This window comes from Barbus barbus, assembly GCF_936440315.1.
Source record: "Barbus barbus genome assembly, chromosome: 15".
Taxonomy (NCBI): Eukaryota; Metazoa; Chordata; class Actinopteri; order Cypriniformes; family Cyprinidae; genus Barbus; species Barbus barbus.
Window position 1 is genome coordinate 4,743,117 of NC_136743.1, and position 26,272 is coordinate 4,769,388.

The 26,272-nt window shown below is 35.5% G+C and overlaps 1 protein-coding gene across 5 annotated transcripts; it reads right to left on the bottom strand.

The window, feature by feature from the left end:
• Positions 1-1,842: 1,842 nt before the first annotated feature.
• On the bottom strand, positions 1,843-25,837 carry LOC306881481 (endophilin-A2-like). 5 transcript variants are annotated; one of them, XM_079435606.1, is made up of 11 exons: positions 25,605-25,837; positions 16,907-16,996; positions 16,019-16,091; positions 15,340-15,483; positions 14,952-15,085; positions 14,122-14,280; positions 12,395-12,498; positions 11,907-12,040; positions 6,073-6,117; positions 4,377-4,606; positions 1,843-3,300 (listed from the first exon to the last, which is right to left on the bottom strand). In XM_079435606.1, the coding sequence occupies exons 1-10, from the start codon at positions 25,647-25,649 to the stop codon at positions 4,413-4,415; spliced, it is 1,122 nt and encodes a 373-aa protein (XP_079291732.1). In that variant the 5' UTR covers positions 25,650-25,837; the 3' UTR covers positions 1,843-3,300; positions 4,377-4,412. The 5 variants fall into 5 exon arrangements, with proteins under 5 accessions (XP_079291732.1, XP_079291734.1, XP_079291733.1 ...); XM_079435608.1 differs by having other exon boundaries at positions 1,843-3,013; positions 16,907-16,975; positions 25,605-25,821; XM_079435607.1 differs by having other exon boundaries at positions 16,907-16,975; positions 25,605-25,809.
• Positions 25,838-26,272: the final 435 nt, after the last annotated feature.

Below are 26,272 nucleotides of genomic sequence, written 5' to 3' on the forward strand. Positions count from 1 at the left end.
AGTAGTATAAAATAGTGGTCCTGATATTATTAAAAACTATTATTAAAATATACTCTTTATTATTATATTTTAGTGTATATAATTTATACACCACTTTGGAAAGTATAATTGTAAGGTTATAATACTGCTCGTTTATTAATGCCTATTTCGAAAATAATAGTTCAGTCTACTGTAATTCAGTTAGAGCTGAAGGTTTTTAATGTATATTGTATTAAACAATATTATATTTATAAAACTCTTATGATAAAACATTACGTAAACAACTTATTTTTATATTATGAATAACATATTAATAAAATGTTTAAATGGATGCACACAAAATTCTAAAATATATAAAATACTATTAAAGCATTTTATTAAATAGTGATTTGTTATTTTAATATAATTATTAGGCCTGAATGTTTGAGTAAATCCTTTATAAGCTGTACCATTTTATAGCCCAAAGTCTCTCATATTCTATTATTTAACAATTCCATAAGAGTTCAGTAATTATTTTAATTGTTTTTTTTTATTAAAAAGGAAAATTGTGGAAATTTTTCTTGCCAAATTTCTCCGAAAAATGGTAAATGAGGCCACAAATAGTGCGATTATGAATGTAATATTGCTTTTACACAGTTCTATAAATAAGTAATATCAAATAATAGACATTTTAGATGAAAGGGGCATTTACAAAACTTAAAAATTAAAAACTTTTAAGGCATTTTGACTGTTCATTTACACGACAACAGTGTTTTGTAGGCCTGAGAATGCAAACTTTTGAAAACGAGTTTCTGCAAACCACATTGTCTCCGTGTAAACGCCAAACATGCATGCATATACGGCCGTTTCTCAAACGGAAGGCTCCATCCTCCGGAGGTCACATTTGTAGGCTGCATACACCATAAAGATCATCTTATTTTAGAATATTAACAGTTATAAATTTGACCATTATTCTTGTTGTTGTAATATGCTTTTGACTCGTGAATGTAATGCTCAGTTAACTGAAATAAACCAGGCTTGATGACGTATGCAGCCTACAAATGCGACCTCCGGAGGATGCAGCCTTGCATTTGAGAAATGGCCTATATGTTTAGTCCAGTTGTTCCTAACCCTGGTCCTGGAGGCACCCCAACACAGCATGTTTTGCATGTCTCCAGACACACCTGATTCAGCTCAGCTCATTGGTAGACTCCAAGACAGGGCTGTCCAAACTCGGTCCTGGAGGCCCGTGTCCTGCAGAGTTTAGCTCCAACCCTAATTAAACACACCTGAAGCAGCTAATCAAGCTCTAGGCATACTGGAAACTTCCATGCAGGTGTGTTGAGGCAAGTTGGAGCTAAACGCTGCAGGACACCGGCCCTCCAGGACTGAGTTTGTTGTGTCAGAGAAAGGAAAATGTGCAGTGTTGGGGTACCCAGAGATCGTTTTGACAACGTTGTCATACATGCAAAACTTTTCAAAAATGCAAAGGAAAAACGTAAATGTTTAGTACAACGTTGATGTGCAAATAAACCCTCAGTTTGTAAATTTATTAACCGCCGATTAAGTTTAACATGCCATCCAGCGACACAAAACCCCTGCTGAAAAAACAAACAAATAGCTGGTCATAGCTGGTCAGTAGGCTGGTTTTAGAGGGGCTTTGACCACTTAACTGGGAGTCCAGGTGGCCAACCAAATAAAAACAGCTTGGCCAGGCTAGGAGACCAGCTAAAACCAGCAAGTTCTATCTTAAAACAGCTAAGACCAGCCAACCAGTTTAGGCTGGTTTTAGCCGTTCTGTAATCACTCCACTCCAGTCCATGCTTTTCATTTCACATTCACACAACCGCTGACCAAGAGAAAACACAGACAGCTATTATTTTTCACCTTTATTTAAAATGAAAATATACAATGTTCTCTTAACCCTACACATTTTTATAATAAAATATAAAATCACAACTGGATTAGGCAGGAAATACTGATTCAAACAAGCATTCGTTCTAAAACACTTTCTGATTGTCATAAATCTCGATTTGAGGTCTAATAATATTTACCAGGGACAATAACAGGCACAAACAAAGTCTTCCATTACATATAATACATTATACCCATAATAAAATATTATTAGCCTACTGTTAAGTGTAGTGTAAGCAACATCAGAAGGCATGTAGGATGTTGAGAGTACAGTAGCTACTACACTAGGAAGCAGCTTAGAGGAAACAGCGCAAGGTAAAAAAAAAAGGTTACCAGAGCAAGACCTGAACCTGAAACCTTGAACCAGCATCCCTCACCCGAAACACAATGGCATAAACATTTATACTTTACAAAAGCTGGTCACACCGGTCCCTTTTGGGATTAAACAACTGAATTACATACAAATCTGTTGACTAATGTAAATGTAAAGACAAAAGGCACATCGAAAGAGGTGATGGCAGGATCTTAATTGCCGAAATCTCATTTTGGACATGCTGTGGTATATCATTACCTACATTGACCTAGTAGTGCTGACTATGATGCACAACACTGAACATTACACTTTCCGACAGCTCCGATTTTCTACTTTTACTACAGTACCTGATCCCAGTTTTCAAGATTTCCTTGTCAACATTCCAGGAACAGTTTGGGGTGAAAAAAAATCTGAAATATAATCCGATCCAAAACGCTAGATAATCTAAACCAGTCCAATCTCTCCTTTTGACATTTTGTTCAAAATACAATCTAAAACTACTGAGCACGACTATCTATCATGTGGAGGTATGTAATAGCATATGGAAGAGCTGCTGTTGACTTTTGTCATTTAACTATATTTGCAGTGATTCTAGACTGTATCTTCAAAATCAAAAAAGTACAAAGTGTTGAATAATATCATTATTGCAATGAAAAGACACACATACAAAAGAATAGGAACCATGTAAACATTTGTTTGGTACAGTTTATGCAACAAATTTCAATTGTCAGCACAAGGCAAAATTGTCTTTTTGTTGTTGTCCTGAATACGTTAGATATTACCAATGAGACTCTCTGTACAGTAGGACTACAGCAGACATACCTTTCCCTGAGAAATAGAAACCAAACCAGAATCAGTGATAGAGGAACTTCTGATTTCCCTTTTTTAGAAAGTCAAACAGATTAAAGCCGTAATAATCAAGACGACAAAAAAATCTGGGCTTAAAACAGAATCACAACAGTGGTTCACACACTTCATTTCCCTTTTCAAGAACTCAACATCCACGCGGAGCTCGAATATCTGTACGCTGAGGTTTTTAAATTGTGTGAGTTCCACTATACTTCTCAGAAACACAGGTACAGTGCCAGAAGTGGGTTTATAAAGGTTCCCTTTTCCTGAAAAGAGAACAAAGGATGGTATCATGTGGAAAAAGAAAAGTAATAATGACTGTTGTGCAAACTGGTACTTTCTGGTTCATCAAACAGCTGGATTTAACTCATTTACATGCTCATTTAAAAACAGAATTTGCAAGCAGGAAGTGATCATTTAAAGAAATAGTTTTATTTACTCACCCTCGTGTCATTCAAAACCATGACTCTTCAATATAATGAAACTGGATGAGTTTGGAACAACATGAGGGTGAGAAAATAAAACTTAATTTCTATTTTTGAGTATATTATCCCTGTTGATGCTCATGTAAAGACAGTTTATTTATCTGTTGACCTCCCTTTTTGTTTTGTTGCTAAAGTCAACACTTCACCTAATTATTAATGCAGCGCTAAAGTGCATTTAAAGAGATAGTTCACCCACATTTGTCATCATTTACTCACCCTCCACTTGCCCCAAACCTGTATGAGTTTCTTCTGTTCAAACACAAAAGATATTGTGAAGAATGATGGTAACCAAACAACTGCCGGTACCCATTGACTCCCACAGTATTTGTTTCCATAATATGGAATTAAATGGCTACTGTTACCAACATTCAAAATATCTAAAATAATTTCATAGATTTGAAACCATGTAAGGGTGAGTAAATGACGACTACATTTTTTGGGTGCATATCTCTTTAAGGAAAATGAAACAAACCCAATACAACTAAAGCTAATGGGAAAGGGTTAGTTAAACAGTCATGGGATTCAAATGAACAACTGCATTATGAAGTAAAATAAGTTATATTCAAACACATTGAGCTTTGCGCCATTCAGAAAGAGCTGAGCCACTAGGCAGCATTTTTAACTGTAAAACACAAATGCGGCCTTTAGAGGTCAGTATCTACCAACAGAAGACGCTTCTTGAACAGTAGTAATTTGTAAGCAAGTAACATCATTATAGGAAACTCATAGGAAAATAAAATCCATTTGACTCTAGAATGAACACTCTCAAAGCTGATTTATCCTTGACATACTTCTCAATGATGTTTATTGTACTTTGGGGAATGCTAGTGTTTCCTAAGATAACTAAAACACTGTACCTGCCATTGCACTTCCTCTTCCTGTTTTGTGTGGGATCAGTGCCGCAGCGGCACCATCACCTCTACGTAGTTACAGGGGAACAATCCGGTCTGGCCGTGCACGGTTCCCTCGAACCAGTTCTCGTCTATCTGATTGGTCAGCGTGATGACGTCGCCCTCGTTGAAGCAAAGCTCTCCGTCGTTCTCCGGTTCAAAGTCGTACAGAGCCTTGCAGCAGGGCTGATCTGTCGCTATGGAGACCAAAGAATGAATGAGAATAGAGCGGAGAAAAGGTGAAGATGCACAGAGAGAAAAAAAACTATTAGAAGAAAGAATATTAAAGTTCACATGAGGAACATCAAATGAAAAGGGGTTTTATTTAATGGCTACTTTGAACATATGGTAAAAAAAAAAAAAAAAAATTAAATACTAATAAAAAGTAATAACGTATGTCACCATATAAATTAAATAATACATGAAAATTATTTTTTTTAATAAATAATAAAAAACATTTTTAAAATGCTGATTTGTGTTGTTTTGATATTTCTAGCAGTGAACTGCCATAATTTCTGGAAGAAAAAAGGTTAAAAAAAAAGATAGGTTGTATTAAGAAAATAAATTTATCATATAAATTAAATAGTAATTTCATAAAATTCAAAATTATTAAAATAAATATTTTTGTCATTAATTTTTAAATGTATAAATAATATATTTTTATACATTTATTTTAAACTATTATATTTCATAATTATTTATACTAAAATAAAAATAAACTACAATGGGTAACAAGGTGTTAAGGTGTTGGTTTATAAAACATGAATTCTGGATTATTTTTCCTAAATAATCTTGGCAGTGGAGTTGAATGCCTGTTCAATGTAGTCGACACTAAAATTTGTGTAAAAATGGCATTTAAAACTAGCTTCTTTCCATACTTTTAGGTTAGACAATAGTTTAACATATCTGATACATCTCTTTCCAAACATCCTGGGATTGGTGCCTTTATTGAAGAAGAAAAAAGAGAGACAGCCATTTGTACTCAATATGTGGGAAGCGCTAATGAAATGAACATGCACTACAGCTTTCATGCAAAAGACATCAACCAAAGTAGGATTTACCAAAGAAAATGGACAGTTCTGCCACCTCCAAACATACAGGTCCCAAAACCATCTATATTAGCTTTTAAGCAATCCAAACTCTCCACACGCTAGACAACACTCACTGAACACTTCAAATCAAACCACATTAATGCTAGCAGAAATCATAACGTAACGTATATGCTGCCTATGTAGTGCGTTCCAAATCAGTCACTTAGAAAGTTGCATTTAAGTTAGGATGCTGTCTTAAAAGATACTCTATGTAGACAGCAGACAGCGACGCAGATCATTGGGTTTGAAAACAGCTTGTTTGTGTATGTGTGAGATGAGATGTTCTTAAACCGTTCATGCAGGGTTTAATAAATAACTAATTTTTGAGCTAAACGAGCTCCCCGGTGGATAATTGAACACGTGGCAGATCGAGCACGTGTTTGATTAATCTTATGAAGAGAAACTAAACGGGTCACACTCACAAAGCATCTCATACACGAGTGATCTGTCTGTGCTCATCATGGGTTTGTTAAATGTGTGAATGTATTTAGTGTTTTCAGTACGATTTGAAGCTGGAAATAATCAGGCGTAGAATAAAAGCCCTTCAGAGTGTCTGTGTGTGTGTGACTCACAATTGCGTTTTTGGCGTGAAGATGTCCTGTTAAAGGAGGGGGCCGCTGATGTAAAAGAAAGAAAAACAATAGTCAGTCTTTGCGTGGCTCCACACAGTCTTTCACAGTGAAAACCAGCTGGAACAGCCTTCAAAAGCACACATCCATCCACACAAACGTGCATGACAAGCTCATCTTCACACATACTATGCACATTTAGGAAAATGAATGAGCTATACACAACAAAGCACACAGCAACAGATACTATATCCCACAATGCAATGCACCAGTGTTGTTATTGTTAACTGGAGCAAATAAAAAAAATTAGAGCAAATTAGAAATGTTACCTTGGCAACTAACTGAAATAAATACAACTAAGATAAAGTGCTAAATTACAAAAATGACAAATTACAAAAGCAAAAGCATGTAACTAAAAAATAAAATGATTCAGAACTTGAATAAATACTATAATAGTGTATAACACTCAATTTAACCTATTAAAATGGAAATAAATAAAATAAGGTAGATTAAAAGCTTAAACCTAAAGAAACAAACTAAATTGAGTAATGCTGCCTTGGACAATAACTGAAATAAGTTGAGAAGCACTACAATTACTAAAACTATAAATAAATGAAAGCTAAGCAGAATAAAAAAAAAATAATGAAAAAGCCCACAAATTCTAAAACTTAAATTAAAAATCCAAATAATATTAATAGATATTATTATAATAGCATATAAATAACTCCTTCCTTTTTCAGCGATGCATGCATGATTTTAAACATCATTTATTCGACTCAATAATTGATCTGATTCCCAAAAGTGGGAAGATTTCTACACAAAATTTGCATTTTAATACAATTTTATTTCCAAAATGTTAACCAGATGCCACCTGAGATAATGTAGTTTCAAATGTTTAATGGTGCGCATTGCGTACAGAGTAGTGTCTGAGCTTGAAAACTGAAAAATGCTGAATGTAAGAAATATAAAAAGGCCATCCATGTTTGTCTGAATAACCCACAATTCAATGTGTGAATCAGCGAATGGCTGAATGAATCAAAATGCTGTCTGATTGAGCACTTGAAAGTAGTTCATTATCTTTTCAGCATATGAATGAACTTTTACGAGAAATAAGCATTGTAGTCAGTAAATATTGGCTTTGCTATGTCTAAAGCTCACTTCAATTTGTTCTAGATTATTAGACATGACTTTATTGTGCCTTGGAAGGCAGTTCGAAACCTCAGACAGTCTGTTTCCATTATACACCAAATCAAAACTCTGTTTAGTAAGTAGCTGAGTGTCTAGCCAGCCAGACTGGCATAGGTTTTGGAAAACCAATGTTTTAAAATACTAAGTATTATACAGTATACACCCTGTACAACATGCAGCGTTTCATTCGGAACACGTTTGTTAATCAAATGCGTTGTCTTGTCTCGTCTCTGTGGAAACTAGGGACTGTATGAGAATAAACTCTCAGTCTGTGGAAATCTGCGGAGCTTCTCATTACGTAAATCGGTGAATATGACCTATTAGACTGATTTCCGTTAACCCTTGCTTTTGATTAAAAAGATTTTCAGAAGAAAAAGCTGTAATGTGTGAGTCAAAGCATTATTCAGGAAGACTATTATATTAAATTGCATGATTAATCTTTCCTTAAGGTAGGTCTGTCATTTGCACACGTAATGGCTTTTGTGGTTTCATATCTTCCATTACCATTCAGATTGTGATTCCCTGATGAAATCAAATTACAATCACATCTAGGCCACCTCAAAAATGTTAAGTTACAGTAAAGTCTGCAGTAAAACACATTGTCTCTGCTGTTGATTCATTTTCACCTAGATGTCACACTATAGAGACTGTGTCTGTTCCCTGAACTAGAAAATACAGAAAACATCCAAACCAAATTAAGAGTAACAATCTAATTGATGTCCAACAAATAAAAAATTAAACAATTGATAAAGCTTGGCTTACTGAATATCGGGTCCCTTTCTACAAAAGCACTTTTTGTAAATGATTTGATCAATGATCATAACCTAGATTTGCTCTGTTTGACAGAAACATGGCTAAAATCAGATGAATACATTACTTTAAATGAGTCCACCCCCCCCCCCCCCCCCCCCCCCAAGATTACTGCTATAAAAATGAGCCACGTGACCCACGTCCAAAAGGTAAAGGGGGAGGTGTTGCTACAATTTATAGCAATATTCTCAGTATTTCTCAGAGGGCAGGCTTTAAGTATAACTAATTTGAAGTTATGGTGCTGCGTATAACATTATTTAGAGAAACACGTGTTAGTGATAAATCCCCTGTGATGTTTGTACTGGCTACTGTATACAGGCCACCAGGGCACCACACAGACTTTATTAAAGAATTTGCTGATTTTCAATCTGAGTTAGTACTGGCTGCAGATAAAGTCTTAATTGTTGGCGATTTTAATATCCATGTCGATAATGAAAAAGATGCATTAGGATCAGCATTCATAGACATTCTGAACTCTGAATTGGGGTCAGGACCTACTCATTGTCGAAATCATACTCTAGATGTAATACTCTCACATGGAATTGATGTTAGTGGTGTTGAAATTCTGCAGCAAAGCGATGATATCTCAGATCATTATCTAGTCTTGTGTAAACTCCATATAGCTAAAACTGTAAATTCTACTCCTTGTTACAAATATGGTAGAACCATCACTTCTACCACAAAAGACTGCTTTGTAAGTAATCTTCCTGATTTATCTCAATTCCTCAGCAGATCCAATAACTCAGAACAACTTGATGATGTAACAGAAACTATGGACTCTCTTTTCTAGCACTTTAGATACAGTTGCTTCTTTACGCTTAAGGAAGATCAAAGAAAACAGTCTGACTCCGTGGTATAATGAGCACACTCGCACCTTAAAGAGAGCAGCCCGGAAAATGGAGCACAGCTGGATGAAAACAAAACTAGAGGTATTTCGTATAGCCTGGCAGGAAATTACCCTATCCTACAGAAAAGCATTAAAAACTGCTAGATCTGATTACTTTTCGTCTCTTCTAGAAGAAAACAAACATAACCCACGGTATTTATTCAATATAGTGGCTAAATTAACAAAAAATAAAGCAACAGGTGTTGGCATTCCCCAAGAGCACAGCAGTAATGACTTTATGAACTACTTTACTTCCAAGATCGATACTATCAGAGATAAAATTGTAACCATGCAGCCGTCAGCTACAGTATCGCATCAGATGTGCACTATAGATCCCCTGAGGAACAATTCCACTCATTCTCTACTATAGGAGAGGAAGAATTGCATAAACTTGTTAAATCATCTAAACCAACAACATGTATGTTAGACCCTATTCCATCTAAACTACTAAAAGAGCTGCTTCCAGAAGTCATAGATCCTCTTTTGGCTATTATTAATTAGTCATTGTCATTAGGATATGTCCCCAAAACCTTCAAATTGGCTGTAATTAAGCCTCTCATTAAAAAACCACAACTTGACCCCAAAGATCTAGTTAATTACAGGCCGATCTCAAATCTCCCTTTTCTGTCAAAGATACTAGAATATATAACTAGTATATTCCTTCTTAGAGAAAAATGGTATCTGTGAGGAATTCCAGTCAGGATTTAGACAGTATCATAGTACTGAGATTGCGCTCATTAGAGTTACAAATGACCTGCCTCTATCATCTGATCGTGGTTGTATCGCTTTAGTAGTGCTACTGGATCTTAGCGCTGCGTTCGACACTATCGACCACAACATTCTTTTGAATATACTAGAACACTTTGTTGGCATTAGTGGAAGTGCCTTAGCATGGTTCAAATCGTACTTATCTGAATGCCATCAATTCGTAGCAGTGAATGAAGAGGTATCATATCGATCACAAGTGCAGTACGGAGTACCTCAAGGCTCAGTACTAGGGCCGTTAGGAGATATTATCAGGAGACATGGTGTTAGCTTTTACTGTTATGCTGATGATACTCAGCTCTATATTTCTTCGCGGCCCAGTGAAACACACCAAATTGAGAAACTAACGGAATGCATAGTCGATATAAAAAACTGGATGACGAGTAATTTCTTACTGCTAAATTCTGAAAAAACAGAAGTGTTAATTATCGGACCTAAAAACCCCACATGTAATAACCTAGAACACTATCTAACACTTGACGGCTGCTCTGTCGATTCTTCGTCATCAGTTAGGAACCTAGGTGTGCTGTTGGATAGCAATCTTTCATTTGAAAGCCATGTTTCTAGCATCTGTAAAACTGCATTTTTCCATCTCGAAAACATATCTAAATTGCGACCTATGCTCTCAACGTCAAATGCAGAAATGCTAATTCATGCGTTTATGACCTCAAGGTTAGACTATTGTAATGCTTTATTGGGTGGTTGTTCTGCACGCTTGATCAATAAACTACAGCTGGTCCAAAATGCAGCAGCTAGAGTTCTTACTAGAACCAGGAAGTACGACCATATTAGCCCGGTTCTGTCAACACTGCACTGGCTCCCTATCAAACATCGTATAGATTTTAAAATCTTGTTAATTACTTATAAAGCCCTGAATGGCTTAGCTCCTCAGTACCTGAGCGAGATCTTATCACATTATAGTCCTTCACGTCTGCTGCGATCTCAAAACTCTGGCCGTTTGATAATACCTAGAATATCAAAATCGACTGCGGGCAGCAGATCCTTTTCCTATTTAGCGCCCAAACTCTTGAACAATCTACCTAATACTGTTCGGGAGGCAGACACACTCTGTCAGTTAAAATCTAGATTAAAAGACACATTTCTTTAACCTGGCTTACACATAACACACTAATACGCTTCTATTATTCAAATCCATTAAAGGATTGTTAGGCTGCATTAATTAGATCAACCGGAACCGGAAACACTCCCCATAACATACGATGTACTCGTTACATTGTAAGAAGAATGGCATCTACGCTAATATTTGTCTGTTTCTTTCTTATTCTGTTTCTCAGTCCGTGTCCGGATCAGATGGTGGATCGGCGCCAGGAGATGATGTCTCCCTGATCGTCGGCGGAGGCCGGGACACCTGGATGAGCCCCGGGGACATATCCCCAGTGAAGACCTCGACTTAAATGCAGTAAAACTAAAACTAAAAATAAAAGAAAGATAACTAAAAATATAATAAAAATACCTTACTACATAATACTATTATTGTTAGAAATTGCAACAATATAAAATATAAATAAATACATTTATACATTTAAATAAATAAATGAAATAATTTAAACAATAAATAAACAATTATCTCCTGGCCAGAGGAGAACTGGCCCCCTGAGCCTGGTCTCTCCCAAGGTTTTTTTTTTCTCCATTCTGTCACAGAGGGAGTTTTGGTTCCTTGCCGCTGTCGCCTCTGGCTTGCTCAGTTGGGGACACTTAATTTCTAGTGATTATCGTCAATTTGATTTAGCAGATACTATTTGAACTAAACTGATCTAGACAATGACACCTCTGAACTCAATAATGAAATGCCTTAACTGAAAATTGAGTGTTCAATCTTATTTTTATACATTACTGACACTCTATCCTCCAATTTAATACTGTTAAGTGCTTTGACACAATCTGTATTGTTAAAAGCGCTATATAAATAAAGGTGACTTGACTTGACTTGTGGATTATTGTGATGTTTTTATCAGCCGTTTAGACTCTCATTCTGACGGCACACATTCTCTGCAGAGGATCCATTGGTGAGCAAGTGATGTAATGCTAAATTTCTCAAAATCTGTTCCAATGAAGAAACAAACTCTACATTTTGGATGGCCTGAGAGGGAGTAAAATTTCAGCACATTTTTTATTTTTGGGTGAACTGCTACTTGTAGCCTTATCTAAATGAACAGGGTGAGCTCACCTGTAGATGGATACGAGGTTGGTGCAGCTGACGGATTCCAGCCTCCGTCAGAGTCTTCCGGCTCTGAGCAATCAAAACTCGGTCTGGACACAGGCATCCGTTTCTGGCGCGGCTGAGACTGGGCCTTGTTTACTCTGTAGAGCACATACGCAAACATGAACACAAATGCATGTAAACACAAACAGGTAAACCATCTATCAGGAGAAAGAGCCTGAAAAAATGTTACCAAAAATGAATTTATTATATACAGAGCACTTGAAGAAAGTGCAGTGGCCATATAGACTTCTGTAATATTGTTGTTACGATGCTTTCGCATTCTACTTGTAGCGTGAAAGCTTTAGTCCACGTTCATTGTAACCACATGGAAAAAAAAAAGACCATCAATATCAATCAAAATTTCTCCTTATGTGTTCCAGAGAAGAATGTCAAACAGGTTTGGAATGACATGACAAATATTTATTTACAGACAATGGACTTTCATCTCTAACCTTTCTCTCATTCTCTGTGCTAGCTCCTCCAGGACCTCCATAGACTGTTTATGAAACTGCAGCTGAGATTCGACCAAAGCTGCGAGCTGACTCACCTGCTCCACCTACAAAGCATGCATAAACGCACAACCACACACACGTACAGAGCAGGAAAACATGTTATTGTCTCGGAATAAAGAGCTATAATCTGTAAGCTTCTTTTACGCTTCACTGTGCCTGATTTTGCATCTGTATTTCTGCTACATCACGAGGACTTTGGCATTCAGGAAACACATTTTCAGTAAGTAAACAGTTTTTTCTTGTTTTTAGCATAAACCTTATTATAAACCTTAAAACCCATTTATGAAATGACATACGGGACACACTACACTCCTGTGGCTTTCTACTAGGTTTATTATAGTAAACTAAAACTAAAATTTAACTAGTTTCAAGTTTTGTTATTTGAAATAAAATAAATGTTAAATGAAATAAAATAAAATAATAAAACTAACATTTTTTAAAATTCAGCTAGTTGCCAAGTCAACATTTTCATTTAATAAATAAATAAACTAGAACTTCAATAATAATGAATAGAAATTATAAAAAATAACAAAAATGCACAACAAAATTACTAAAACTTTAAAATGATAAATGGAAAAATAAAAACTGATTCAAAACAATATTAAAAGCTACTATAGTATCTCGATATTTAAACAGCACTGCTTTCCACAGCATAAACATCACAACCCAATTTTAAAACTAACATTGCATCAATAAATTAAAACTAGGGCTTAACCCTTTGATGAGTTTAAAATATGCTTCTCCTGAAAACAGCTGGAAGGAGTTTTATATCCAAATCATAAATCATAACACTAAGTTTTATAAAATGAAGTGACAGTGAATATTCCGATATTGACACAAAAGAGTCATACTTCAGTTTAATGTCATACATCATGTGCATTTTCGCAATATGCAAAATGCAGTAAATGTTTATGTAAATCCAAGGTACAGTCACACCATGTTACTTTGATATATACTGAACTGAAAGACTACTACAGTCTTGGCTTGTACCATGGTATTTGCAAGGTACATGCATAGCAAATTGAGGAACTTTTTGTTAGTATACATTAATGTGTTTAAGTTTAAGCCTGTGTTTAAGATCAATGTAGCAAATAATCTGAAACATCCCGAAGTTTTCACAGTCTCTGGCCTGCAGTTCAGCGTCGATAAAACAGACTGATAAATGGGTCGACTCCAGCAGACTGTCTGGAAAATATCCAGCCCTCACTGATGTGGATCACTGTAGCAACAGTACAGTTATATGACTCTCCCTGATCCTGAACTATAAAAACTTTCCAACAGGGGGCCATTTGATTTTAGTGCTGTTCTCTCAAGCAAGCATCACTGTTTCTATAGCTCATTACTTTAAGCAACCTGAAAGAATCTAAGCAATCTAAATAATTATACAGTATAATTTATTGTATTTTGTAATTGTAATTTTATTTTGATCGTTTTGATATTTTCAAGGTTTGTAATTGTAGTTAAATGGCAACCCCTCAACATTTTCATTGCTGTTTTGGCAGGTACTTTTTGCAAAAGCAATTTGTGACAAAGTCTGATTACCATTAAAAACAAACCACATCCTAAGTGTCAAGAATGAGACCAAAGCTCAAGATCCATATATCAATGCCTTTCAGCATCTTAAAAAGGAGGTGCACAGAGACACTAATAGGATGAAGCGAGCTTACGTCAGTATCCAGAAGGTTCTGCATGCTGGTTTCAGCTGTTTCTCTGGACTCTTCGAACTTCTCTGCTGCTTGCCTGAGCTCCTCATCTGGAATCTTCCCCTGGCGCTTCTTCTTGTAGTCGTAATCCAGTCGGCGGCCCTCCAGTTTCTTCAGATGATGCTGAGGAAGAACCAGAGCATATTATTATTATTAACAGCCCATGATTACATTATGAAACAAATGAGCCTACATTTAGCCCATGACATATTTAAAGAGGACATTGGATGCAAATATCACTTTTACATGGTGTTTGCATATAAATGTGTGCACACCTCCACCCTACAATGATAAAAACCCATTCACTCCTTTTTATGTAATCCCCAAAAAACGTAAACATTCTCAGTTATCAAGCCGTTTTGATTTTCTGAACAGTATGACGTCATACTGCTCAGGCCCCGCCCACGACCACTGACGAACTGTCCCATATTAGCATATTTCCGCCCCTCAGAAAGTTGTATGCTGTATGCTGAGGATGCAGTGGATTAATTGTGTTTTTGATGGTAACACACCATTGAATAAACAAAAAAACGAAAGAGAGGGGCGGGGTGAGCAGTAGCTCATTATCATTTAAAGAAACATGCACCGAAACGGCTCGCTGTGAACAGGGCTGTTTTTGACAAGGTAAAAATGGTGTTGTTTTTCACAACCATTGAGGAATTTTAACCAAAATGTGTTGTAAATATTTCAAGACGACGCTAAAAAATCATAACTTGTGGAAAATGGGCATCTCATGTCTTTAATGAATACATTTTTAGAGTGCAACTGATTGTAGTTTGATAGCAGTTTTCCACCTGTATGTCTTTCAGGTCCTTGTCGACTATAGTTTGGAAAGGGTCGATGAAGTTCTGTTTGACGTCAATGTCTAGACAGTCTTTAACCTCTGCCAGTCTCTTCATGGCCTCTCCCATCTCCAGTAAAGCACCACCTACAGATTGGGTGGAGAACATGCACACAAATCTTATGTAAAAAACAAATAAAAAGATCTTAGATTTGCCGTTTAAACAAAGAAAATATAATACACTTATATTATAAAGATTAATCACAGATATTAGACAGGTCTCTAATAATGAGATGCTGAGAATCTGAAGAATGATTTTTATACTTAGGGCAAATAAAATGAATGAAATAGTTTCCAATTACAGTTTTTGTAATTGCTTGTAAGAAAAACACTCCTCTCACCAAAGTTGGTGTCCTCTCCCATGTCTCGGCTGTATTTGAGCATACACTCTCCCAGAAGGCCTTCTGCCTGTGGGTAACCTGGGCTCTTCACCTGCCCGCGCATTTTAGACATGGTGTTCACCATGGTCAGCCTCGCTCTTGATGCTGCAGTACAAAACAGACAGACAGACAGATGAATAAAAAGAAATATACAATACAAAAAAATTATTCCTTATTCTTAATGCTTCTGTCTTGTTTTCCAGAATAAATCTCTAAACATAATTAAATCAAGATATATTCACTTAAGAAACAAAATGACTAAAATATTAAAGTCTACATTTTACAACTACAGTAATAGTTCATGAAAAAAAAATAATAATAATCACCCCATCCAAGATGTAGAGGAGTTTGAGAAATTTTGTATTGTATAACATGCTCAGCAATGAATCCTCTGCAATGAATGGGTGCCATCAGAAAACAATGGTTTAAAGTCAAAAACATCTTAATGATCGATTTTTTTACTTACAAACAGTTTTTCACTTAAGATGTTAATTGATGGACTGGAGTGGTGTGGATTACTGTGATGTTTTTATCAGCTGTTTGGACTCTTATTCTGACGGCACCCATTCACTGCAGAGGATCCATTGGTGAGCAAGTGATGTGATGCAATTATTTTTATTAATTTAGTCCCTGTTTTCACCTGGGTTAGGCTGCAGGTATTCGGTAGTTTTGCAGAGCACATCGGATATGGCTTTGCTGGTGACGTCAGCCTTCTGTGAAGCACAAAAGTCAGAGAACAGGTGTGTGTCTTTACATCACACTGTCAACAGAGGCGGCTCATTAATTGTTCATTTAAAGCTCTCACAGGCAGATCTGGAACAATCCGCACCGGTCACACCTACTAAAACAACAGCCATTCAGGAGGCTGACTGATACAAGTTAAAGTAATATTCTGGGTTCTTTACAACACACTCAAGAGACTGTGACCTGCTGTGGTTTACCACAGAAAATAATGCAAATAATAAACCAGAAATGTGAAGCTTGTATTAATGCAAAAGCTCTTACTGGAATTATGTAGAAAAATGTCAGTTATGAGCTGTAAAGTTTTATGACTAGTCATTCTGAGGTGGGGCTACTTCTCTACGTGGAGGAACTTCCAGTTATGCATAGCTGACGTACTTTGGGTGGAAGTGGTTTTAACCACTTTTTTATTCCAATCTATTCTCAAGAACTACTAAAGCCAGTCTTGTCAATATGACACAGCAAATAAACAAAAAAAAGATTGAATTAAAATGGGTTTTAATGGGCTTTTAACATTATATTTAAAAGGACATCATCAAAAAACATAACAAAAAAACTAATTATAAAGCCTTTGTGTTTGCTTATGATTTGTTCATTTATTACCGCCAATTATCTGAACATGAATGAGCGATTTTGTGACTGCATTTCAGTTTGTGCTAAGCAGACGCAGATATATTTCATATCCTACGCAATTATTTCTTTCAGTAAGTAGAAGAAAGGAAATTCAGATTGTATTTCGGAGAACTTGAACATTGACATTGGAAAATGAATGTTAAAAATGTGTTACCCTCTCAAGGTCTTTGAAGTCCTCATCCAGTTTGGTTCCTTCTGCGCCTCCCACCTTCTCACTCATCATCTGAAACACACACATATACTTCTATCAGTACAAGGACTTTCAATAGGCATAATGTTGTGATTTTTTTATTTTATTTTATTTGTTTTTAACAGAGCTAATCCCCAACCCTTACAGAAAACATTTTGCAACTTTCTTTAAGAACTGAAAGTCAATAAGAGTGATTGACACTCTTATTGACGCATGTGTAACAAGACTTATAAAAAATATTTTTGACACATTAGCGAATTTACATGATAAAGTACTAAAATACAAGAAACATTCACTGGTTTGCAAATGTAAAGTCAAAGAGACAGGCATCAGCTTTCATCATCTCTTCTGTTGAAGCCTCAGGCTTTTCATCTAATCACCTGCTGCATTTTCAGTTCACGTTAAAGAGCGAGCGGGAAAAAGCAATAGTGTTTGGCATGTAAAGAACTTAAAATGTGTTTTAATTTGTTGACTTTTGTGAGTGTGTTCACATAAGAATCATCTTTGTGCATTAAAATTTTACTTCTGTCAGGACCACTTTCGTCAAACATGATTGACAATTAGCATACAGTTTGGATTGGCGGTATGGTTCTGCTCTAGGCAAGAACTCCCTGCATCCATGCAGGCTAGCATGGATGAGAGAAGGCACAGCAGCGATAAGGGTAAACAGAATAAAACAACATTAATGCATTGCAGATATAATTAATGTTCAATAATTTAATGTACACATTTTTAGAAATTAGTCTGATTCAAAGGAGAATCAGAATGACAAATCCTGACTGGACGAGAGGAGGAGCTGGGGATGGAGGAGGGTCAGGAAGAGAGTCAGCTGATGCGAGCTTGACTGATGTGACCTGCCAGAACTAATGCTATGCTTGATTTTGTCACTCAAAAAAAAAAAAAAAAAACTACAAAAATGTTTAGAATGAAACCACATTCTCCTGTTATTGTTGTTTTAGTATCGTTGATATACTACTATAGGTTTTGTTAATATACTGAATTTGACTTTTTATATTTTCTGTTTTAATTTTAATTTTGTAGTGCTATTAATTGTATTAGTTTTTTTAAACTGTATTTTATTGATAGTTTTTAAAGCAGTTTTAATTTATTTACAGTTATTTTTGTACTTCAATTTTTTTTTTACTAAACTTGGTAACTAGGATAATTTTTTTAATATATAATTTTTCCGGTTAATGTTGTTTTAAGTGTATTTATTTTATTTTTTATTATTTTAGTTATATTGAATAACCCTGATATATTGTGAGACTTTGGTGCTCATGTGGGTGTTACAGATTCGTGCCTGTGCAACATTTCCCAAGTTAATTCCCCTTCTATTATTTCATTCACTCTCCACTATATTTGTTAATAAATAACATCTCTCCTCTTCTCCACAGATGTATCACATCCTACACTTCATCATCTGCAGAAAAAAATCGCCACTTAATCACACCAAAATGATGGACTTAAAGGCATCATAGAGGATTGTGATTGTTTCGCTTATGTTTTAATTTGTTATGTATTTATTCATGTTCAATGTCAATTGTCATTCATTAATCTATTCAGCTAATACATGTTATTAAAAGAGCAATGACAGTTTTGCATGTCAATAAAACATTCTTAATTCACACAATGAACATGCTGTTGTTGTTGTTTTAATGTAAAACCTTAACGGAGGCTGCACTCTAAGATGTCTCATTACTGATTTTCTGGAGCTCAGTCAAAACACTCTCAACAGGTAAATCATTTCTTTCTAAAAACGTCTATAAATTATAACTTTCAAATGCTAATTGGTTTTTCTATCTCTTTTCTATTTTTAGTTTAAGAAAACATATTCCAGCTCTATTCAGTTAAGGATACTACTCTCCTCTTCTTCACTAAGTAACAAAGATATTGAATTTCTGGTCCATTTTATTAGATTTGTTTATTACTAGGATTTATGCGTAAACATACCCAGCTATCCCATGACTTTCTTCCTTTTAACATTGTGAAGTGCTCACGGTTTTGGCATAAACGAATGAAAGGAGACACATATCTAAACTCAATTGTGCATTTCACATCCTACAACCTCATCATCTGCACAGAGAAACTGCCATTCAATCACAACAAAATACAGATAATAATTCACTTAAAGGCATCATAGAGGATTGTGAAGATATTTCACTGGAGCTTGGTCTTCAATACACTATTTTATGTTATATTTTGTTTTATTCTTTAAGCATTTATGTTCAAAGTCCATTGTCATTCATTAATATATTCTGCTAATAACTGTTGTTAGAACACTGTCATTTTTGCTACAATTTCACATGTCATTAAAAGTACCTAATTGACACTTGTGGTTGATTTTATGTACAACCCTAATAAACACTTCAAGATATTATAAGACTAGGCAGATAGAGGGGTAAAAAAACCCCAACATTAATAAACAATATTTACAAATAATACTAATATTAATGAAAAACTATCATTAAAAAGGTTATTTATAACACCATTAAGGTCCTATATAGCATTTTCAAAGCATGGTTCTATACAGAACCCTATAAAAAAGGTTATATTTAGCACTAAAAAGGTTCTGGCACTGTTTGGAACCATTTTTCTTAAGAGTGGTTGGCAAGGTGATTTTAACTCATTTCTTAGTGGTTGCTTCTTAGGCCACATCAAAAGAGTTTTATTGACCACCAGGTGAAAGTCCAATCACTTAGAGACCAAAAAGCACACTTCTCCTTAGCCCTAGCAATCACTACTCACAACCCTTGTGTGTAGATTAGAAAAAAAGAAATGAGAACAGCAAAGGAAAGAAATTCAGTCAGGAATGAACTCTAAGAGCCCCTGTAGAGTTCCCCATCAGAGCTCTTCCTGTTTTTCGTCAATGATACTTCCTGTATGGGCGGCACAAATGCTATTACTCAGTTTCACACAAAAGCATTCCTCCTTTATGAGCTGAACTCTCTTCAAACAAACACAGACAGCATGTATGGGGTATTGTATTCCAGTAAACAGGAAGCCTTTTGTGCATCAAGATCATCCCAAAGGAAAATATTCAAACAAACCACACAGCACAGCCTGGGTGGCACGATACATCAAGCTTATGATGACACTAAAATGTCTTAGGTCATCATTATCGTGGATTATTGTTACTGTTTAGTGTTAAAGGGGTCATATGATGCTATTTTAAAGATAATTATTTTGTGTATTTGGTGTAACAGAATATGTTGACATGCTCATAATGTTCAAAAAACATTATTTTTCAAATACTGTGCATTATTGTAGTTCCTCTATGCCCCGCCTCTCGTCGTTTTCTACAAAGCCAACAAGTGCAGTCTGCTCTGATTGGCCAGCTGAAACAGTGCATTGTGATTGGCCGAACACCACAAGCATGTGTCGGAAATATAACGCCCCTTACCATAATCACAAGCTTCAGCTTTCTAAGTAAATATAAACAGTTAATAATGTCCTTAGTTTTACCATAAGTGGCTAGATTGGGCTGGGTGATGGGTTTGGTCCCCCTCGGATATAGGGGTGGGCGGTATAGCAAAAATATATCACAATTTTTTTTTTTAGAAATATCACGATTTTATCACGATTCTTTATCATGTTGGTTTTTCTATTTTGCAAGCTGTTTGAGCATTACAGCCGAACTAATTTCCCTATTATAAAGCCATTTAAGGTAACAAAATATAAAAAAGGATGGTGGATATTTAGGCCAAGGTGGGTGAAGATAAAAATCTTTGTCATTATTTTATCTTTGTTATTAAAAAATGATACACATTACAAATACACACAATATACAAATAAAATAAACAGTGTTTTATTTTCAGGTAGGCTACAATAGGTGTCTTTAGCAGGAGCATTCAAGAAATTGAATGAACAAATATAAAAATAAAACACTATATAGACTGATTCCTATTAAAGCAACTGTATTTCTCTTTGTGTTTGGTGTTTTATTAACATTAAATGAATAATTCACCTAAAAATAAACATAGCATTAATTTTATACCATCATTTACTCACTCAAAAGTAGTTTTAAACCTCAATGAGTTTCATTCTTCTGCTGAATTTAAATGCTCTTTTGAAGAATGTGGAAAACCAAACAGGTGCTGGTCCACAGTGACATCATAGCATTTTTTAGCTACTGTCAAAGTCAATGTGGACTAGCAACTGTTTGGTTACCCAGATTCTCCAAAATATATTATTTTGTGTTCAGCACAAGAAAGAAATTAATACAGGTTTGGGACAACATGTGAGTGAGTAAATAATGACAGAAATACAATTTTAGGGTGAACTGTCCCTTTAATTTTCTCAACTTGTTGTTTTAAGTTTATACAACAAGTTGAGAATCTCATACAAAAATAAGTTGAGAGAACTCAAAAATCTGCTGAAGCTGGTTGCCTTAAAATTTTAAGTTGAGTTTTATAAAATTTTACAGTGTACTGCCCCTTTAAGACTTGCTTCCATCAAATATACAGGCACACATCCGTTTCTCTCAGCTGTTTACTTTCATTTTAGACATAACCAACTGAGTCTATACATAAACCTTGTGTGTTTTGACAGAATTAGCACAAAATATAACTTAGTTCAGTAATCAGGCACTGTTTGACGGGATTTTTCGTTCGCGCGCTTTGGGTGTATGTGCTCAGAAAAAAGCGCATGTCTGACCACTGCGTGAATGAAATATTTAACCGGCAAGGCTTTAAAGCAGATAATGTACTTTTGTGATTGTGAACAAGTGCAGTGTCCCGTGAGAGTAACTCTAATGCTGAGTTAACACTGTTGTGAATGAATGTCGCGTTGTACAGTAACGTTACATAGAGACGGCGGCGCCAGAACTGCAGCTGACAGAATGTGCGCTGTAGCACGATACTAAAAAAAAGCAGATCTTGGAGACATTTTTATCGTCCACGATCAAAAATAGTCATATCGAACACAAAACACACTAAAGAAAAGGAAAACAAGATATCGCATCATATGACCCCTTTAACTTTTAATGTATCGGGATGCGTTTATGTTTTCCGTGTCATACTGGTCATGCGTAAGCAGCAAAAACAACAAGTTGTGTTTGTGAGTTAATTTTAGCAGACAGCATTGGAAGCAAGATTACAAGTACTACGACTAAAAGCCGAGAGATAGCTAGAACAGTAAAACGTTCAAACTGTCAATTGCCGCTCTACAGATTTTCACAGCTCTCAGACTTTCACTCGTACTATCCATTCCGTTTGTGAAACACACACCCAATCTTCAGAGGAACACATGTACATGAGTGTTTGACTGACAGCACTTCATACAGTGGCTCTATTGTACTGCCCCAAGTCGCTAGCACACTAATATGATTCAGATGGAGGTGTGGACATAGATACTGATCACACAGATCACGTTTCTATCTGAGAAGTGAAATACAGTTACAGAAAGCAGTCCATCTCATTTGATGGCTCTCATCTTAAAACTGCATTCAAAGTAATCAGAAGTGAGATGTTTTTTGTCAAACACATTATAAATATACAAATTATAATAGTCAATTTTTGACCAATCCTGATTAATTACAATAATTCCATTTTTTTTTAATAATGGCTGGTAACTGATATTATAACAATATATATAGGATTCCAAACATACTACATTTTTCTGTGTTCTGTAGAATTTGTTTAATATCTGATTTTACTGATTTTGACATTTCAGAGCTTTAACGTGGACTTTGTTTTGTTTTAAATTTAAAACGACAAAAAATAACCAAAAAAGTCAGCATGCTGCACGATTCGATAAGAAAGGGAAGTCATATGCTTTTCAATTTGCATAATTATCTCTGCCCTACAGCAAATCTGACAACTTTGTTTCTGATGTACAGGAACAAAGGCATCACTTTTACACAATACGTAATACACAATATAAGAGCCTGCATAGAATCACAGTTCAGTCCAAAGATATTGTGATAGAATATGCAAGAGATATCGGGTACAGTATAACTTCTCAAAAAAGAAAACCTGCTTGTCAGCCCATAAGTGTAATTGCCACCTAAAGCCAAAAAAACAAAAGAGCAGGTGATAAGTAAAATAAGGCGAATCCAGGAATCCAGTCTGACGACTAAACAAACAGTGAATTCTTTACACACCTGTAAATCTTTTTGAGTGTTAACACACATACAAAGTTGGCCTTTGACAAGGCTAGCAGATGAACTCAAAGCAGGGATCTCTATTGCACAGATAATGCGATGACCAGATTGCTTCTAAAAACAGTTAGAAAGCGGGACAAATAGCTGTGCTCGTATTAGCAACAGGAGCAGCAAACACAAAGGACTGTCCAGTTTGTAAATATCTGTTGACGACGTCTTTGGCTGCTGCCTTGTATCTTGCCGTTATATATTTAAAGTAATATTTCACGCAAAAATGGATATGTTCTCACCCTCAGGACATCTAAATAGTAGATGAGTTTGTTTCTTCATCAAAACCGGTTCAGATCCTCTGCAGTGAATGGGTGCCGTCAGAATAAGAGTCAAAACATCACAATAATCCACAAGTAACCCACACCACTCCGGTCCATCAATTAACATCATGTGAAGTGAAAAGCTGTGTGTTTTTAAGTAAAAATTTAAAAAACTTTAAGCTGTTGCTTCTGGTCAAAACACGAGACAAATCCATAATAATGCTTCCTCCAGTGTTGTCCTCTCACATCAATATCCACTAACATATGTTTAGAACTGTTTTGGATGGTTTTCACTTGTAAATGGTGGTTGATCTTGATATTTCTTAATGATGGACTTGTTTCTCATAAATACGCAGCTTTTCACTTCACAAGACTGACTGGAGTCATGTGAATTTTTTTTTAATGTTTTTATCAACTGTTTGGACTCTCATTCTGACGGCACCCATTCACTGCTGAGGATCCATTAGCGAGGAAGTAATGGAATGCTAAATTTTTTTCCAAATCTGTTTTAAGAAACAAACTCATCTACATTGACCTAAGGGCGAGTAAATGTTCATCAAATTAACATTTTTGGGTGAACTATCTAAATGCTTTATAACTTTAAGTAAATAGACAATATAATCCTATTCAACTTCAAACAATGACATGAGATCAAGATGAAACATGCTCTCTGTAAAGACAGGCACAAGCCAAAAAGGAAAAATAGTTAACTAATGATTGTGCATTTTGACCCTGCAGGCTTTGGTTGTTTTTATTTTCTTTTTGTAATGAAGCTCATGGACTATAAGACCTCCCGTCTGACATTAAGATGCTTGGCCTGATTCTTCTGCAACATGTCCGTGCACGTCAAACTTGTTTTGCTTCAGCAGGTAAAGGAATTTTAGACTGGCTGTCTGATGCCAAAACCTTCCATTGAATGTCTGAAATTGCATGTGCAAAAGTCGATCTGTGCTGTGTTTGATAAACACGTCTCTTTCTGATTCAATGCATGACTATGTTGGAGTAGAAAACATGGATTAAAAACATAATCCATCTGAAAAAAAACATACCATCTAAGAATCTCATTATAAATCACTTTCTTGAGATTAAACCACTACACATGTCTATACATGACCACTACACATTGTTTATCAACAACACAATGAAATACAGCAGCATTATTCAGACTGTATAGAAAGTAACTCAACTTTCTACAACTCATTACATATTGCTTGCTAATGTTCAATAAAATTAAAAGGTAAAAATAATAATATTATTGTAAAATTAAGCATTATTAAGTATGAATGTTAAGTATAATTAAGTAAATCATTGTATTACAGTAATTTGTAACAAAAAAAACAAAAAGATGTCATGATGGAAATGAGATTTTTGCATTACAGTCAAGAGAATTTGAGAGGGAAATGTGCACAATCATCATGATAACAATATCACATTGCAAAACAATGCCCAAAAAAGTTTGTTTATGCAAAATAAAAATTCTTGACTGTGACCTGGACATGTTTTCTCCGCACATTACAAATAAACACCATGCATCATCTGCTGAATAAAGTGAGTATTCTGCCTTATATACTGTGGGTTTTGAGCAGGAAGCACCTACACATACATATAAGTTTAAATTTCATCTGTTAACCGCATTTTGGTCAGTGTGGTGTAAGCAATGTGTTGCTATGTTTAAGTCATGATTCTGCATTAAACAACCAGTTAACTCCTTGATAGTGTCATATGTGTACTTGACTATAAAATATTTACAGGAAACATTTATAGCTCTAACTTTACAGACTTAACTTCATTAGGAAATGCACGAGCTTGGTTTACTCAAAGTTCTTGTATTGATGCTCTAATGCAGCTCTATGGCTGGCAAAACAAACTACTGGGTGACACATCTGTGTTTTTATGCTGCAAAACAAAGCTTTCACTCTTATACATTAGATATAGATTTTAAATGTAAAAATATTGAACATAAACCAAATTTACAGGGATTGTGTCTCAAAATCTAATGAGATGCCTGCTTAAACGCGTTAAAAACGTGATGGCCGCATATGCTGTCTAGGTAGGGTGCTCACTACATTTTGAAACACAGCCATGTAAGTTATCAACTTTTACTTTATCAGAGCAGAGGAGACCCCGGATGAAATAAATCAAAACAAGTTGAACTGAGAAAATAAATGTGTATTTGTAACTTACGGTATATTATTTGTTTATTGTTGCATGTAAGTTTAGCTCGTGTACCAGCTGACGTGGAAACACTCACCTGGCTCGCTTTATAAAACTGTTTCTTTAATCCGGCAACAGACATCTTTGCGTCGGATCCTTCCGCTTTAACAAATTTAGATTTTATTTAATTCACCCAGTTTAAAAAAAAACCAAAACTATAGGCTTCCACGGAGCTGTGAAAAAGAAAAAAACTCTCGCAATTTCGTCTTCCTGATCGGCCAGAGTTTGAACCTGCAGTGCGCACGTCACACTGCGACGCGACGCGACTACAACGCTCCCATACACGCGTCGCGTATAATAAGAGAGTTCTGATTGGTCGACTGCTTGCCGACGTCAGGATTCCATCACTCGCATTGTAGCATGTTTCAAAAGCTTCCAGAACTGAACATGTGACGTTCTTTTAAGTTATTTTTGTAATGTATTTATGTTACGTAATTGACATTGTTGTAGGTATTTTGTTATGTATCTCTGGCGATATAATAAATAATAATGAGGCGTAACTATCGGATCTGATTGGCAGATTGAGTTGCTTTCAGAGATACACTCTCCAGCTTCCGGGTTAATCTTTAATCTATCTGTGTGTTAAGAACAGTTGCACTAAAAACAGCAGTCAGACAGCATTAATTCACTGAAATCCATACATTTCTTTAAAAATATATTTAAATATATATATACACATAAAAAATAAAAATAAATAAACATAAG